The 14,160-nt window shown below is 41.0% G+C and overlaps 1 protein-coding gene across 1 annotated transcript in view; it reads right to left on the reverse strand.

Moving 5' to 3' along the window:
- Nucleotides 1-185: 185 nt before the first annotated feature.
- Nucleotides 186-14,160, reverse strand: part of pcsk5b (proprotein convertase subtilisin/kexin type 5b) — an 88,624-nt gene continuing 74,649 nt past the window's right edge. The window contains exons 22-37 of the mRNA XM_026187563.1: nucleotides 13,773-13,909; nucleotides 11,737-11,946; nucleotides 10,674-10,742; nucleotides 7,569-7,629; nucleotides 7,332-7,477; nucleotides 6,582-6,788; nucleotides 6,133-6,216; nucleotides 5,719-5,905; nucleotides 5,409-5,623; nucleotides 4,842-5,084; nucleotides 4,486-4,719; nucleotides 4,212-4,392; nucleotides 3,887-4,104; nucleotides 3,308-3,408; nucleotides 2,950-3,160; nucleotides 186-2,194 (exon numbers count right to left, since the gene is read on the reverse strand). Coding sequence (XP_026043348.1) covers nucleotides 1,788-2,194; nucleotides 2,950-3,160; nucleotides 3,308-3,408; nucleotides 3,887-4,104; nucleotides 4,212-4,392; nucleotides 4,486-4,719; nucleotides 4,842-5,084; nucleotides 5,409-5,623; nucleotides 5,719-5,905; nucleotides 6,133-6,216; nucleotides 6,582-6,788; nucleotides 7,332-7,477; nucleotides 7,569-7,629; nucleotides 10,674-10,742; nucleotides 11,737-11,946; nucleotides 13,773-13,909 — 2,911 coding nt within the window. The 3' untranslated portion in view covers nucleotides 186-1,787. The remainder of the gene's footprint in view (nucleotides 2,195-2,949; nucleotides 3,161-3,307; nucleotides 3,409-3,886; nucleotides 4,105-4,211; nucleotides 4,393-4,485; nucleotides 4,720-4,841; nucleotides 5,085-5,408; nucleotides 5,624-5,718; nucleotides 5,906-6,132; nucleotides 6,217-6,581; nucleotides 6,789-7,331; nucleotides 7,478-7,568; nucleotides 7,630-10,673; nucleotides 10,743-11,736; nucleotides 11,947-13,772; nucleotides 13,910-14,160) is intronic.

Raw genomic sequence — 14,160 nt, forward strand, 5'->3', positions numbered from 1 at the left:
ACCTGAATTTTGTTACTGAACTCGTATTAGCTTTTACAAATATGCACAGATATACATGTTAATTCAGATTAAATCTGTTCTGAAACATATTTTCAAGATTAAAAGGCTTAATAAAGTGGCTGGTGAGTGTGTGCAATCTTGACATCCTCCATTGTCGCCATTCTTTAACCACATGAACCCTGAACTGAATTTTATTTTAATCCAGCTTTATTATGAAACAACCATTCACAGCACATTTAACATAAAGAACAAAAAAAAAAAAAAATCCCAACTCTTTTCACTTCACATTCAGTGACTGAACAAGATTTGTTATCTCAGCGAGACCAAACAAGCTGCTACGTTAAAGTCACAATAAAGTCAAACTGTAAGAAAAATATTTTAAGAAAAAGTGTGGGAAGATCACTTGTGAATCTTTCTGCTCTGTTGTGTGGAGGTCTGAACACCTGCACAGACATGGTAGATTTTAATGTAGCCTAAACAAGGAAACAACAACTGTAAATCGTTCTGAAAAGATCCAAAGTGACCCTCACAGGGTCACAAATCACACTAGTCTAAGAATTCCTCTAACCTGATTCACACAGTAAAATGGTGATATTTCAGCACTAATTAAAGACTGCTTAAAATCCCATGTTGCCAAAGCAGAGAAGCATATTACATGTATGTGCTATTAAATATAGTATTGTGTGTGAAATGCAAAGATGTTTAGTTTTAGCTTTTGCTGACAAAGATGAATCCTGCAAACATTAACATAATTTAATTATTGTTCTATTTCTATTTTCCAACTAAATTAACACTTGAAATTTAATATAGGTGACTTGTATTAAATAGTACTGACGAGACAACACTAACCTCCCCTAAAGAAATCCAGCTAAATTTGTCTTGAATCACATTTATAGTGACTTAAGAAGCAAGCCTAATTTAGATGACCCATGCAGGTTTGCAGAGTATCTTTATTATAGCAGAGCCAATTTATCAGCTATTATTAGCCATTTGCCGATAGCTCAGTGTCGGCATTTATAATGGTTGATAAATTAAAATTTAAAAAATGAAGAAGAGATGGGAGAAACACCAGTGTAAAGTAGTTCAATGCATGGTTTGTACAGGGCACACTGCAACTCCCCTGCTGGCAAAAGGCATTTTAAATTCAACAACAAGCTGATCCGAGCAGAGTCGGGTAGAGGGCAAAGTAGATTATTTTTAAACTGCGCATGTTATCTTAGATAGGGAAGTCTGTTTTTGTTTCATGTATCTGAAAGGAAAAAAAATATTGGCTGACATCTGATTTTTAAATCACCAAATAAAGGTGTCTGTCTTAAAAATCCTATACTGATCGGTTTCTAAATGTTTATTATATTTTTACATGTATGCAACAGGCCACTTCTCAGCATAAAAAGATAAATAACATTTTGTTTCACCACAACATTATTTCCCACTGTTTATCAAACTTGAAAGAACCAAATAATTTTCACCAAAATATTAAACGACTCTGTGTAGATATGAAAACAGGAAACAATGATGGTTCAAATTTTCAATATGTAGCAAAAAAATGTTGATTATACCCATAATTCCTTTCCCAGGCTTGTCTTTTATTATAATTACACATAGCTTTGCCCCACCAGCTAATTAACTGTTAGAAATTAAATATTTTCTAAAGGAATACAAATTGGGTTTTTTTAAAAAGGATTAAATTAACATGACTGATCGGTTTCTACTTTTACAAAAAAAGGCATTGCACAACAAAGTTGCAAAATAAACATCAAACGGAGAACCATCCCTGTCCGCTCTCTTCATCTATATGAGTAGCTCTCATCATCATACTCTAGTTCAATGTCATCTTGATCCAAGAGCCCATACTTGAACTTCTTATACACCGTTCCATCTTGTGTCATGTACACAATATCATCATCTTCCTCTTCTTCGTCATCGTCACCGTCAATAATTCTGTCGTTGTACTCCCCAAATGAAGAGCTGGCAGGTTGTGGTGCAGTGTTTTCCTTGGTGCTCAGTTTCTGGTACCCTCCAGCTCTGGTTTTGGGTGTCGCGGCACGGGATTTAGACCGAGCATTGAAGATGAGAAAGAGCACTCCGCCCACAGAGAGGATGATGAGAACACAAACGAAGGCAAAGACTTTAGCTCCACTGCTCTGAGCTTCCCCCTGCAGCACCACAAAGTTGACATCCAAGATGCACTCGACTAAGAAAAAGGAGAGAGCAGACCATGAGGTTAAAGTGCACAAATCTATTTACCATCCACTGCAGAAATTTCCAGCAAAACAAGAAGATTTTCATCAGTAATTTTACACATTAATCATGTAGAAAACTGAGATGTGCAGTTGAAACTGCACTTCTTTATCTTATATTAACCTCCTAAGACCCGAATGCTTCCATGGCATGCATTTTTAATTTCTCTTTGATATTTGGGTTGATTGGGACCTGATGAATGTAAAAACAAAGAATTGGCAGATTTTTTTTTTTTTTTTTTTACCTGATTTTTGTTTCTGACAAAAATGAGATGCACATATGAGGATATTTGTTTATAATTTTGATAGAACAGTGGCAGTATAATGTCCTCGTAAGTGGATATCAGGCCCTTGTAGAGCAAAAGTTAGTACTGTGGTCTAGACAACCCAAAATGTGATGTCCACATATGTGGACGCCAGGTCCTAGAAGGCTAAGATATCTCAGGGATTAAATGTGCACTTAAATGCCTTTACATTGACAGGGAGCGGAGTTCACTCATCCATGGGCTGTATGAGAATTAAATTATTTAAATAGGGCCAGATGTATTGCAGGATTCACACGCACTTAAACACAATTTTCCATGAACAAGTATGGCGAGAGTATGTGTTCAAAAAGCTAAGGGAGGGATTTTCACTGAAAAGATCACACATGCTGGTCATAGAGGTGTGTTTGCTGGAAGTCAGTGTCTCAGTGTGACTCCTCATTTACATTGTGATGACTTGCAGTTGCAGCACTCCCTGGGGATTTGTTGTTCTTTGTGGCGTATCTCATTTCCACAACAGGTCAAGCAGCGGCCATCATCAGAGAGGAGTTGGCCCGCGTGGCACATGGTGCATTTCCATATGCCGGGACCTCGGCATCCCAAACAAGACGGGTGGCATGCTCTGCACTTGAGTTTCTCGCTCTCTGACTTTGAGTCCTGAAGAAGAAAACATAGACTGAATCCGCGGGTTCACACATTTGGTCAGCTCTGGCAATTTGCTGCGTATGATAGGTGTAAGATTAATGAGTGATTTGAACATAAACAAAAACACTTGCTAAATAAAAAAAACAAGAGATCTGTCACCTCTGATGCATCGTAGTAGCCTATTGAACACTTGGCGGTACACATGGTAGCCATCAACGTGTAGCCAAAATAACAGGACTTACAGGCTAAAGCGCTGTTGTCTGAGAGGAGAGAGGCGACAGATAAGAGCAGTTACAATAGGCCTTCATCTTTGCTACAGTTTAAGATTAGATTCAATGAGAAAATCCATTTATTCCATGTTCCAGAAAAATTGTTCTCCATTTAATTTAGTATAATTTTTTTTATCTCAGCTACCCCTCAGCCTCCTAATAGAGGCACATATGGTTTAAATTTTAAAATCATAGGTCACATCTTTTTCAAGTTCTTCTTTTCATAAGAGTTTCAGAAAACTTGACCTTTGATCTCATCAAGGTCATCAAGATTCTAACTTAAGATTTTTAGCAGATGTAGAATTTTCACCAATTTGAAAATCTTACGTGTAGTTCTCGACTTATCGAGTTCACAAAGTTCGGTGTCTACACGGCTCAATGGGGCTCAATTTCCCATCAGCCTTGAGGGGTAAAAATAAGCTACAATGCAGATAAGAATAAATAAATAGACATGACAGGCTTCCCTTACCGTTGCAGGTCTTGCAGGTAGGGTGACACTTGTGACAGCTCATGGAATGACTGACTTGGTAGTATCCTGGAGGGCAGCTCTGCAGGCACTGGCCCCACTGCTTCATGTAGACATAGCCCTTTCTGCAGCTCAGACAGTTTCCGCTACCACCACCCTGACACTGGCTACAGGACGGGTCACAGCGCTCACACACCATGGTGGCTGTGTTGCCAAAGTGACTGAGAAAGAGAAAGAGGATATCTGCTTACTTCATGGTATTTTTTTTATTAAAGGATGTGAGACTACTCCTGAGATTTGCGAGCACGGCTTTGTTTTTTTGCCTGACCCCTCTGAGCAGGTTTCGACGCAGGTCTCTCCCTGCTTGAAGAATCCAGGTTTACAGGTGACACACTCCACACTGTGGTGGCCAGTACACGTCTTACAGCTGAAGTGGCAGCGCCCACACAAGCGCTCATCCTGGTCCTTAACGTAGTAACCCTCAGGACACTGCGGCACGCATGTGTTGTCTGATTGACACAGGCACAGAGTCAGCATTTCAAAAGGAAAAGGACAAGCATACATTAAATAATATGAGCTACAGTACATCTTTTTTTTCTTACGTAGTAAGAAGTGTGGGCTGTTACAGCTTAAGCAGTGGTCTTTGCCTGGCCCATTACAACCATGGCAGTGTTTATGGCACTGTTGACACTTCCCATTCTGGTCCTTGTATGAGCTCGGGGAGCATTCACTGTACCACACACAATGTCCAGTGGCATCCTTTTGCCTGCCTTCAGCACAGGTGAGACAGGATGTAGGCTCAGAGCCTGAGCAGGTCAGACATGAACTGGGACAATCTGGGAAAATATGAAGCCATTAGACAGAGCCAACTAGAATCTGAGTATAAATGTCCTGTAACAACTCCACTGATTCATTTTCATTCTCATTGTGTGGTCATGTTAAGTTTCCACCTTCCTACCTTTGCATTCTTTGCTGGTCTCATCATAATACGTTTGGCTGGGACACTCAGAAAGACATTCTCCACTGTAACGTACATTTTTGTCACTTTGACATAGAGTGCAGTCATCTATGTCGGGTCCATCACACAAAGCACAGTCATCATGACAACGCACACACTCCTGCTGGCTCATACTTTCAAAGTAGCCATCAGGACAATCACCCACACACTGATCATCATGGAGAAAGTAGTAAGGTGCACAGTCTGGGAAGAAGAAGGAGATGGCAAAATCATTTTTTTGTGATTTCCAAAGTCTAAGTATTTATAATTAAAAGCAAAGGATTCAGCTCTTTGTTGTTATTTCATTTCCTCACTTCCTGACCCTCTGCAGCTATCGAATTTAGGTTTCAGGCCTGAATTATTAGCAGTCAAGGCAGCAGCGACAGAGCTCTCTGCATTTCCTGTCTATCCCTCTTCTGCACCCCTTCCTCATCTCCCTTATCTGTTCAGCTAGTATCGCCTTTCGAAACAGCTCTTTTCCACATCTTCCATTCCTCTCCACTTCACTGTTCCACCGATCATACTTACTCTTGCACAGGCCATACTGATTGCACTCAGTGCAGTGAGCTGGACAGTGATAGCATTCTGTATCATTGGCATAATAACCCTCAGGACATTGGAGCACGCAGGAGTTGTTGAGCAGCAAGTACGGCCTCTCACAGCTCAGACAGTGAAAGATACTTTCCACACAGGATCCACACCCTGTGCTACATGGCAGGCATTCGAGATCTTTAGGAATCCCTCTGAGAAGCAAGCCAGAGAGATAAGAACAAGATGTTACGGACGTTTTACATTTGTGTGAGTTCAGCAGGGAAAGAAGATGAAATTGAAGAAGCACCTCTGACACTCCACCACACACTTCCTGTTTTCCATATAAAGTCCACTGTGACACTGCTGGCACAAATTGGCAGTCTGGCACATGACACAGCCTTGTGAGCACTCCTCACACTGGCCAGACTCCACGTTGGCAAACATGCCAGACGGACAGTGAGCCACGCAAGTGTGTCGAGCAGTCAAAAAACGGTCTAAAAGAAAAAAAGAAAAACCACATCACTCATTTAAATTTAAATGATATTGTCAGTGATTAACATCTTTCGGCATTTGCTGTATTTGATATTGTTCCATAGGATATATGAAAAACATCATGGTTGATTTATCACCTGTTGATGGTAAAGCATGGGTTCTGATAGAAATCAAGCTAAAGTATTTTCTAGTTTCACAGGCAGGCTAACACAGCATACAGCCTGCTTACCTGGGGGGCAGGTGGTGCAGTTCTCCTTCCCTCCACCAAGGCAAGTCTTACAGGAGGGGTGGCACGTCTCACGTTTGTACTGAGCTGTCGAAGAAAAGAAAATGGGAAGTGTTTTTTTTTTAAAAAAAAGGAATGACATACAAGTGACAGAAAAAAATAAAAGGACTTTTAAATATGTAAATGCCCCCAAAAAATGAAGGCTCTGCTACTGAGTACAATAGAAACATGACTTTCAGTTTCTCCAGCTTCATTTAAGTTTGATGTTTTAGTATAAGAACACTACAGAAGTAAACTCAGAATTTAGTACAATTAAACAAATATGGTGCTGTGAAACTCCTAATTTTACACAGAACATGTAAAACAATACGAGTCTATCACCAATCCACAGGATGCTAGATGGATCGTGCTGATGGCAGTTAGAACTGAGGTCAAATGATCATTTACTGTACTTTTTTTGAAGTGTTTCTCAAGGGAAGAGGCACGCTGGCTTCTCTCTAAACACTCTCCGTTCCTCAGCATAAACCCATCCTCGCAGGAGTCACAGTCATTGTACCGTGGCCCTCGGCAGCTACGACAGCTGCGGTGACAAGGCTCGCACTGCCGGCTTTTTTCATTCACAAAGGAACCTTCTTCACAACGATCCACGCACTCGCCATCTAAACACACAAAGAAAATGTGTAATGCATATAATGAAAAATGTCACATGTGCAGATCCGTCTAAGTTTTTGATGCTTTTGGTATTTCATTGTTGGGGTTTTTTGCCTGGTATTTGGTACATAAATAAAACTGAAGTAAAAAAAAACATTTGAATTGGATTTTTTCCTGTGCATTCGTGTGAGTTTTCCTTGTAAATCTTGACTGCTTTGTCATGCTGGCTTGTCAGGAGACAAATGTTTAGTGCCTGCTTTCCTTGTCGGTGCATGAAAATCTCAGTCGAACTTAAAAATTAAAAATTATGACTCTGTGCCATTAAGAATTAAGGCAGTTCTGAAAGAAAAAGGAGGATCCAACCACTACTAGCATGCTATATCTAATAAGGTGGCCAGTGAGTGTATATTCTTAAAACACAAACATAAAGCATCATTTCTGGTTTTCAGTTCCTCACTTTGTCTACCAAATGTAGTTACATATTTTTCCATCGGCAGTTTATTATCTGATATTTTTGCTACACACCAAATAAGAAATGTTTCAAGTGTTACCGGAGACATAAAATCCATCTTCACACCAGTAGCACTGGGACTGGTCACAGATTACACATTGCTTATCTTCACACAGAGCGCACGCCATGGCATCTTCCACACTGTAGGTCTGATAAGGACATGACCGATGGCACTCGCCTCCTAATCTGGCAGACAAAAAGAGTCATTATAAGATGAGCACACACTGTGTGACCGTGGAGGAGGAGCTTAATGACTTACTCAACTGAGGAGACTTACTGGTAGTAACCTTCTTCACATTTAAGGCAAACACTTTCCTGCTCCTGATCTCCCAAATCATCTGTGGCGAAAAGCAGAGATTGAACCACACAAGAAAAAAGGGTAAAAAAAAAACAAACTGCCTTAGTATGCATTTCTGAAATTCTTGTTTAAATCAAAATTTAAATATGATGATTTTTGAACAAGTGAGGTGAGGAACCAGTGAAGCAGGTAGTAACTGTTCGAATGCAGTTTCTTTAGACAGCAGCAGGAGGCACTCTGACAACACATATCAAATGTGTTCAGCTCAGCACAGAAATGAATGGCATGCTCAGATCGATCATAAGCCGAGTGTGATCAATTTTAAAGTAAGAAAGAGACCTAATCCACAAAGCAAATGTAAAAGCCAGCGAGTCTCCGTGCTCACTTTGGTTCCAATCTTTAAGATCAGTGCATTTCTCTCATCCCCAATTATTGCAAGTGTGTGATTTTCTGTTTGTCGAGCTTGCACTGCAGGTGTACTGCTGCTTAAAACACACACACACAAAATGCATAATGTGAGTGACGGGTTATGAATTTTTTTCCCTGTTTTCGTTAGACCAGGAAACATATGGAGGGGATATTAATAAGTAATTCAGGTGAGCGTGTGACTGTTTTTCTACACGCAGCAAAGGAAGAAACTTGTTTTCTTGCAAACTAATTAATTTGTGCTGCCACTCAAAACCATCCAACTGGTAAGTGGGAAAGAGTCACGCTGTCATCCCTTAGTCCAACAATGTCAAAACATCTCGAAGGACAGAGAGAGCATGGGGGTGGGCTTTTAAAACCCTGCATCTGCAGACTTTCCCTTGGGACCTTCATCCTCTCCAGAAAAAGCCTCTGCCGACCCCCTCTACATCCCCTTTCCTCTCCCTGCTTCTCTCCAGCACCCGCAACTTAGCACTGCACTGGTTTGCACTTCAATGCAGTCGACAAGCCACTACCTGTGAAAGCAATTACTCATACAGAGAGAGACTGAGAGAAAGGAAAGGTGGGAGGGACGGAGGTATATAGAAGAGGAGACAGCGAGCGAGGAGCCGGAAATCATGCCTCCAGGCTGTGTCTGTGTGTGAGAGAGGGAGAGAGAGAGAATAGCGCCCGCATAAATATTAACTGTGCACGCCAGGGGAGGGGGGATTTCAACAGAATTTAAAACCTGTACGCACATCCTGAACTATTCACTTGTGGAATGTGGACGCGCTCACACATATTACGCAAGCAACAATCACGCTTTAAAGCAAAAGATTAGGTCAAAGTTATACATGCTCAGGAGGGGAAATGGCTGAACTCGATTTTAACGTCAACAAACACAAATCATCAATTCAGCAAGAGAAACTGAGAAAGTGTGTTTATGAAAAACTCCTTGATATTCCTGATACAAAGAGACAAGCATAGAAATGAGATGCAGTGCATTAAAAGGGCTGAACTCTGGGGGTGAAACCGAGCTTTGGCATGCAAACAGCCTCTGAGCAAGAGGTTTAACTCTTTATTACTCCTTTTTGTAATGGACGGGAAGAGGTCAACGGTAGCTGCGATTCCTGAAAAATTAGTAAACAAATGGAAATCCATTAACTATTTAAGCCATCCTCACTTGTATCAAATGGAGTGTGGCACGAACAGCCATGTAGAGATGTTATGAGGAATGAAAATAAGGATGGGACCCAGACAGACAGAAAGGCCTTTTTTTATTTAATTGTGGAAAAATACTGCAGTACACGCCCTATGTGATAAAATAAGCAAGATGAAGGTCTCGAGTCCCAGGTAAAGGTCAAAATACGGCGATTTCATCAGATCACACCCAGGTACACAAGAAGCACGCATCAGTGCCATTACCCAGAACCAAAAGCTTGACTAATCCAATTGTAAAATATTTTCAAACCTCTCGCCACTGATTACAAATCGTAGTAACCTAAGAGGATTACAGGACATAAAGCTGATGACGAGTCAAAAAAGACGCGTTGAATTTATAAGATGGATGAAGCTAGGACTGAGAAACAGCTGCTGCACCTTATCACACACTGTCAGGCTTGAATTCATTGACTGATCTCATCCGATGTTACAAACCTCGAGCCTACAGTTTCTTAATCTCTCAGGCAAATGAAAACAAAATCCAATGCCAAGCGGTTAGGAATTTGGTTTCTTATAAAACACAATAGTGCATGATTTAATCCCCTCGTATATCTATTCATAATTATGATTTAAGGCTTAATATCATACACCCAAACCTGACAGCCAAAAGTCCTCCACAAGCAGGATTCAGATTAAGCTGCATTCCCCACGCTGACACACAGAGGATGACCTCTGGCACGAGTATGAGCACACACACGTCAGATGTCAGTGACACAAAACGACACGGTTTCGTCTTTACTCTGGCCTGTGGCATCACATCACACAGCCAATCATCTCAAATCTCTAATGTGCTGACTGACTTGTTTGGCTTGCAGAATTGCGATTGCTACGACTGGGTGGGTGGCAAGAGCGAAACTGAAGAAACGTATTCCACCCAGAGTGCATAATGACATAATAACAGTGAGCCTCCACCTCAGACTAGTTCAGCTCCACAATAACAATTTTCCACGGTATGTTGATAATTACCCCTCAGCCCTTTCGTCTTAACGTGACTTGTACCGATAGTGCTCCACAAATCTCATCCACACTAAGTCTATATGGTTTTCCCAGTGAAGGGAAAGTGCTCAGAGATTTAAGAGCGCCTGACTTTTTCATAAATTGACTCAGTTGTTGGGGGCTCCTCTAAGTGAATTGATGTACCTGCAGTAATGGAGAGCCTACAGCAGAGCGTGAGGTGCAACTAAAATCAATGGCAACGTCATTAAATGCAGCGGCGATGCCTCACAACTATCCTTTCAAACACGTTTAGAGAGCATCCCTCTTTAGTAGGTGTCATGTTTGCGCTTTCACAAATGTATCTCACCGATGAGCAGGGTGGCTCATGATTATTAATTCATGATTTTGTGCAGCGCCCGTGACTGCCTCTGCCTCTTATTTTCTAGGGCCTGGTTTTGTTTATGCAGGTCGGTTGATGGAGAAGGTTGGATCAGCCAGACGATGGAAAGAAAAAATGCTTACTGCGTTTACACTGTGCGCAGCCGTCATCACAAAGAAGACACTTTTCATCCTCTGCATCCGAGGCCTCACCTGATGAACACAAGTGGACACAAATGAATAAGATTATATATAAGGACAAAAAGGCAGAGATGTCACATACAGCACAGCTAACGAACCCGGCAAGGTCCTCATCCTGTCTGTGCAGGTCTGCCTTCCACATAAGATCAGCATCTCGCCTTATTCATAAACTTTATCTCCTCACTTACACACTGCCATCATTCCTCCGTCTCAGATTCACTGTTGTGAAATTTTAAGTACCTAACTCCACCACTCCTCCTTATCTCAAACGCAGTATCTCAAAAAATATAACATCTCACTCAAAAATTTCAGCTCTTGCTCAATACTCGATTTGCTGGCATCCGCATTTGATCTCCCACGATGAGATAAAGTGCAGCGGGTTCGTCCTTCTCAATCTTTTCAACTTTAAGAAAACATTTGGCAAGTGTTTATTGGGCTGAACAGATCGGGAACAGAAAGTAGATGTAAGAACACATCAGCTCTGTGCCGGCCAACAGATGAACGAAGTTAAGACAAGTCTGACTTTATTACTCTACTAGGGGATCAGTTTTTATAGAGCCAAAAATAGCTGCTTCACTGAATAAACTTTCAATACCATCTATTATACTGTCATTACTATACTTCAGTCGGGACCAACATTTGTTCTAATTTATATTTGGCAGTGCAGCTTTGTTCCAGAGACTAAGGCTCATTTATGAACAGAGAAGGCTTCAATTACAACAGATATGAGACAGATTCAGTCAAACACAGCATGAAAAGGAGGAGGGGGGTTGCAAAGCTGCTTGCAAATGTAAAATCCTCGCTTTAAAAACCTGCTCAGCTGAGTTGTAGCTTGTTGAAGTTGTCTTTTGGAGACCATTTTCCTTTTTATGTATTCTTTAAAATACAGCTACACGTGTTCTCACAGACTAGTATATATTGTTTTATTACAAATTATATTATTAATGCACTTTTTCTTTATAGAAGGTGACCTACTACCTGCACATTCTGTACCGGCGTATCTCACCTGTGCTGCAATGCAGTGGGATGCAGTGGCCATTTCTGAGCTTGTGTCCTGGGCTGCATTGGAGGCAGCGATCTGTTTCAGTGCAGATGATGCAGTATGCCGGACACACGTCACACCGTCTCCCTTCTGAGCCTTCAAACTGGAACAACCCCTCTGGGCAGACATCCAGGCACTGACCCTGAAAGAGGTACCTGGCCACGCCAAACATATCTGAGGAAGAGCAAAAACAGCAAAAGTTTTAGGAAAAGAAATCTGAAGAAGAAGGAGTGCTGAAAACAGCTTTGAGGACATACTCAGACACAGAGTCATACACAGGTTAGGACAAAGCAGTTTTACTGCAGGCGTTTAAAGGAAGGGTACATGGATGTTTTGGTATACCGCAAGGACATTTGGCACAGCCAGTCACACGTGGGAGCTTCTCCTGTAAAATGTATGGAAGCCAGGAAAATGATAAAATAACCCAAATTCATAGGCAGCCCAATTATTTATTCACACAGGTTTAGAGACCAGTCAACAACCCCTTTGCAAATTACTTTTTTTTGTCGGCATAAATATTTATGTAAACAATAATAATAAGCTTTTTACAACATTTAACACATTTTGTTTGATCCTTAAAAAGTGTTTTAAACCTGCTGGACATTCAAATGAAACAATTTAGTGGCTTTAAATCAGGGCACGTGCTTTTCAAAGTCAAATATTTTTGAAACTGTAAATGCAATGATATTTAAATGTCAACATTAACCCAGTTTTTCACAGTTGGTCAGCTAAACACCCTCAGCCTGCCAGTCTGTATTTGCTTTCACTGTAATTACATTTTTTTTTTTAAAAATCTGTGTCTGGCCGTAATTTCATACATGTCCGGGCTTGTCCGCGTGCGTGTCAACATTTTTAAACTGACACTTTAGTATTTTGCTTGTTTCATCCATCTGTATCTTCGCTACTCGTAGTAGTGACGAGCGGGGGCGTCGAACATGACTTTCAAAGACCTGTCCTCTCAGTACGGAGCTGTACGCATGTGAGTGTGACTGGCCAAGATAACAGAGGTTGTTTTGAGAGAGGAATGACAAGGGCAGAGGCAGATAGAGGGTCTGTTCAAACTATTATTGTTATGTCTCACTGAGCCTCAGACAGACCGGCAATTAAATGGAACCACATTTGCAAACAGTCTGACAAGCTTGCCGGCTAATTGAGAGTGTATGCACATGTGAAGGTGACAGAGTGTGTGTGTGTGTGTGTGTGTGTGTGTGTGTGTGTGTGTGTGTGTGTGTGTGTGAGAGAGAGAAAGAAAAATCTGGTGTTAATCTTCTTTTGGCTGTCTGGTATCTCAAAGTGAGTGTGTGAGTGGGGGCTAGGTGTGTGAGTAACACAATCTCCCCAGTGTAAATACATTCATTCAAACAGCCATAATACCTCCTGAAATAGTGTGATAAACACAGTTATTACTACCATCCTCCGGTTGATATTTCTTCAGCTGTGGTTGCCTAATGACGTCCGGATTTTATAACTGCTGTTATGAGGGGAGGAAAAAGGCTTTTTGATAGACTGATTGGCTGCACAAGATCAGAAAACATGCAATTTTAGAGGAAGTAAAAGTAGTCATTAAATACAGACCTTTCTTTTTTTTTTGACTGATCTGAAAAGCTGACCAAAGTGCAGTGACCTCTAAAGTATGCAAATGACTAATATATGTTTTATCCACATCTATCAGCAGACCTTGAGTGACCTGCTGCATTAATTAGGTTAACTTTTGGAGGATTTATTGATGGAATCTGGCACAAATGAGTCTTTGTGTGAACCAAAGAATACTATGAAGAAGCCCGCTTGGATGGATGGATGGGCCTGATGGATAGATTTGCAGCTAAACCTTTGCAAAAACCTGCATCAGTTCAAAGAGTGCAGCTTTTATGTGGCAGCGAAGAAATAAAGGACGTTTTTATCTGCACTAACTGGTGCTGCATTTCCCTGAAAGCTAACTCAATGCACTTGTGATTGATGTTTATAATTTCTAGGGGCATTGATGTATATTTTAAATATACCTGTGTCACAGGTGGTGCAGCTATGAGCTCCCTCATCAGTACACTCCTGACAGGTGTGGTGACAAAGGCGGCATAGTCTTCCCGCGGCATAACGGCCCTTCTGACAGCGGGTGTCACAGCGTCCTTCATCAAAGAACCTGCAGGTGGAACAAAATTAGGCCCAGCTACTGTATATAATATCCATATTTATAGTGTAACAAGTTGCTGCACTTGCATGACAAGTTGACAAGTTTAAGATGAAGATTTCACAAATTAAAACAGGTTAATCCAAACCAACTGCAACTTTTTTTTTTAGGTTCGTGTAATTATTTTAGCTCCTTCCTTTGGTGGGTTGGCTCAATTGTCTTCTTTTTAGTCAATTGTCAATCTTTTCAGTATACACTACAGA

Source organism: Astatotilapia calliptera, chromosome 12 (genome assembly GCF_900246225.1).
Source record: "Astatotilapia calliptera chromosome 12, fAstCal1.2, whole genome shotgun sequence".
NCBI lineage: Eukaryota > Metazoa > Chordata > Actinopteri > Cichliformes > Cichlidae > Astatotilapia > Astatotilapia calliptera.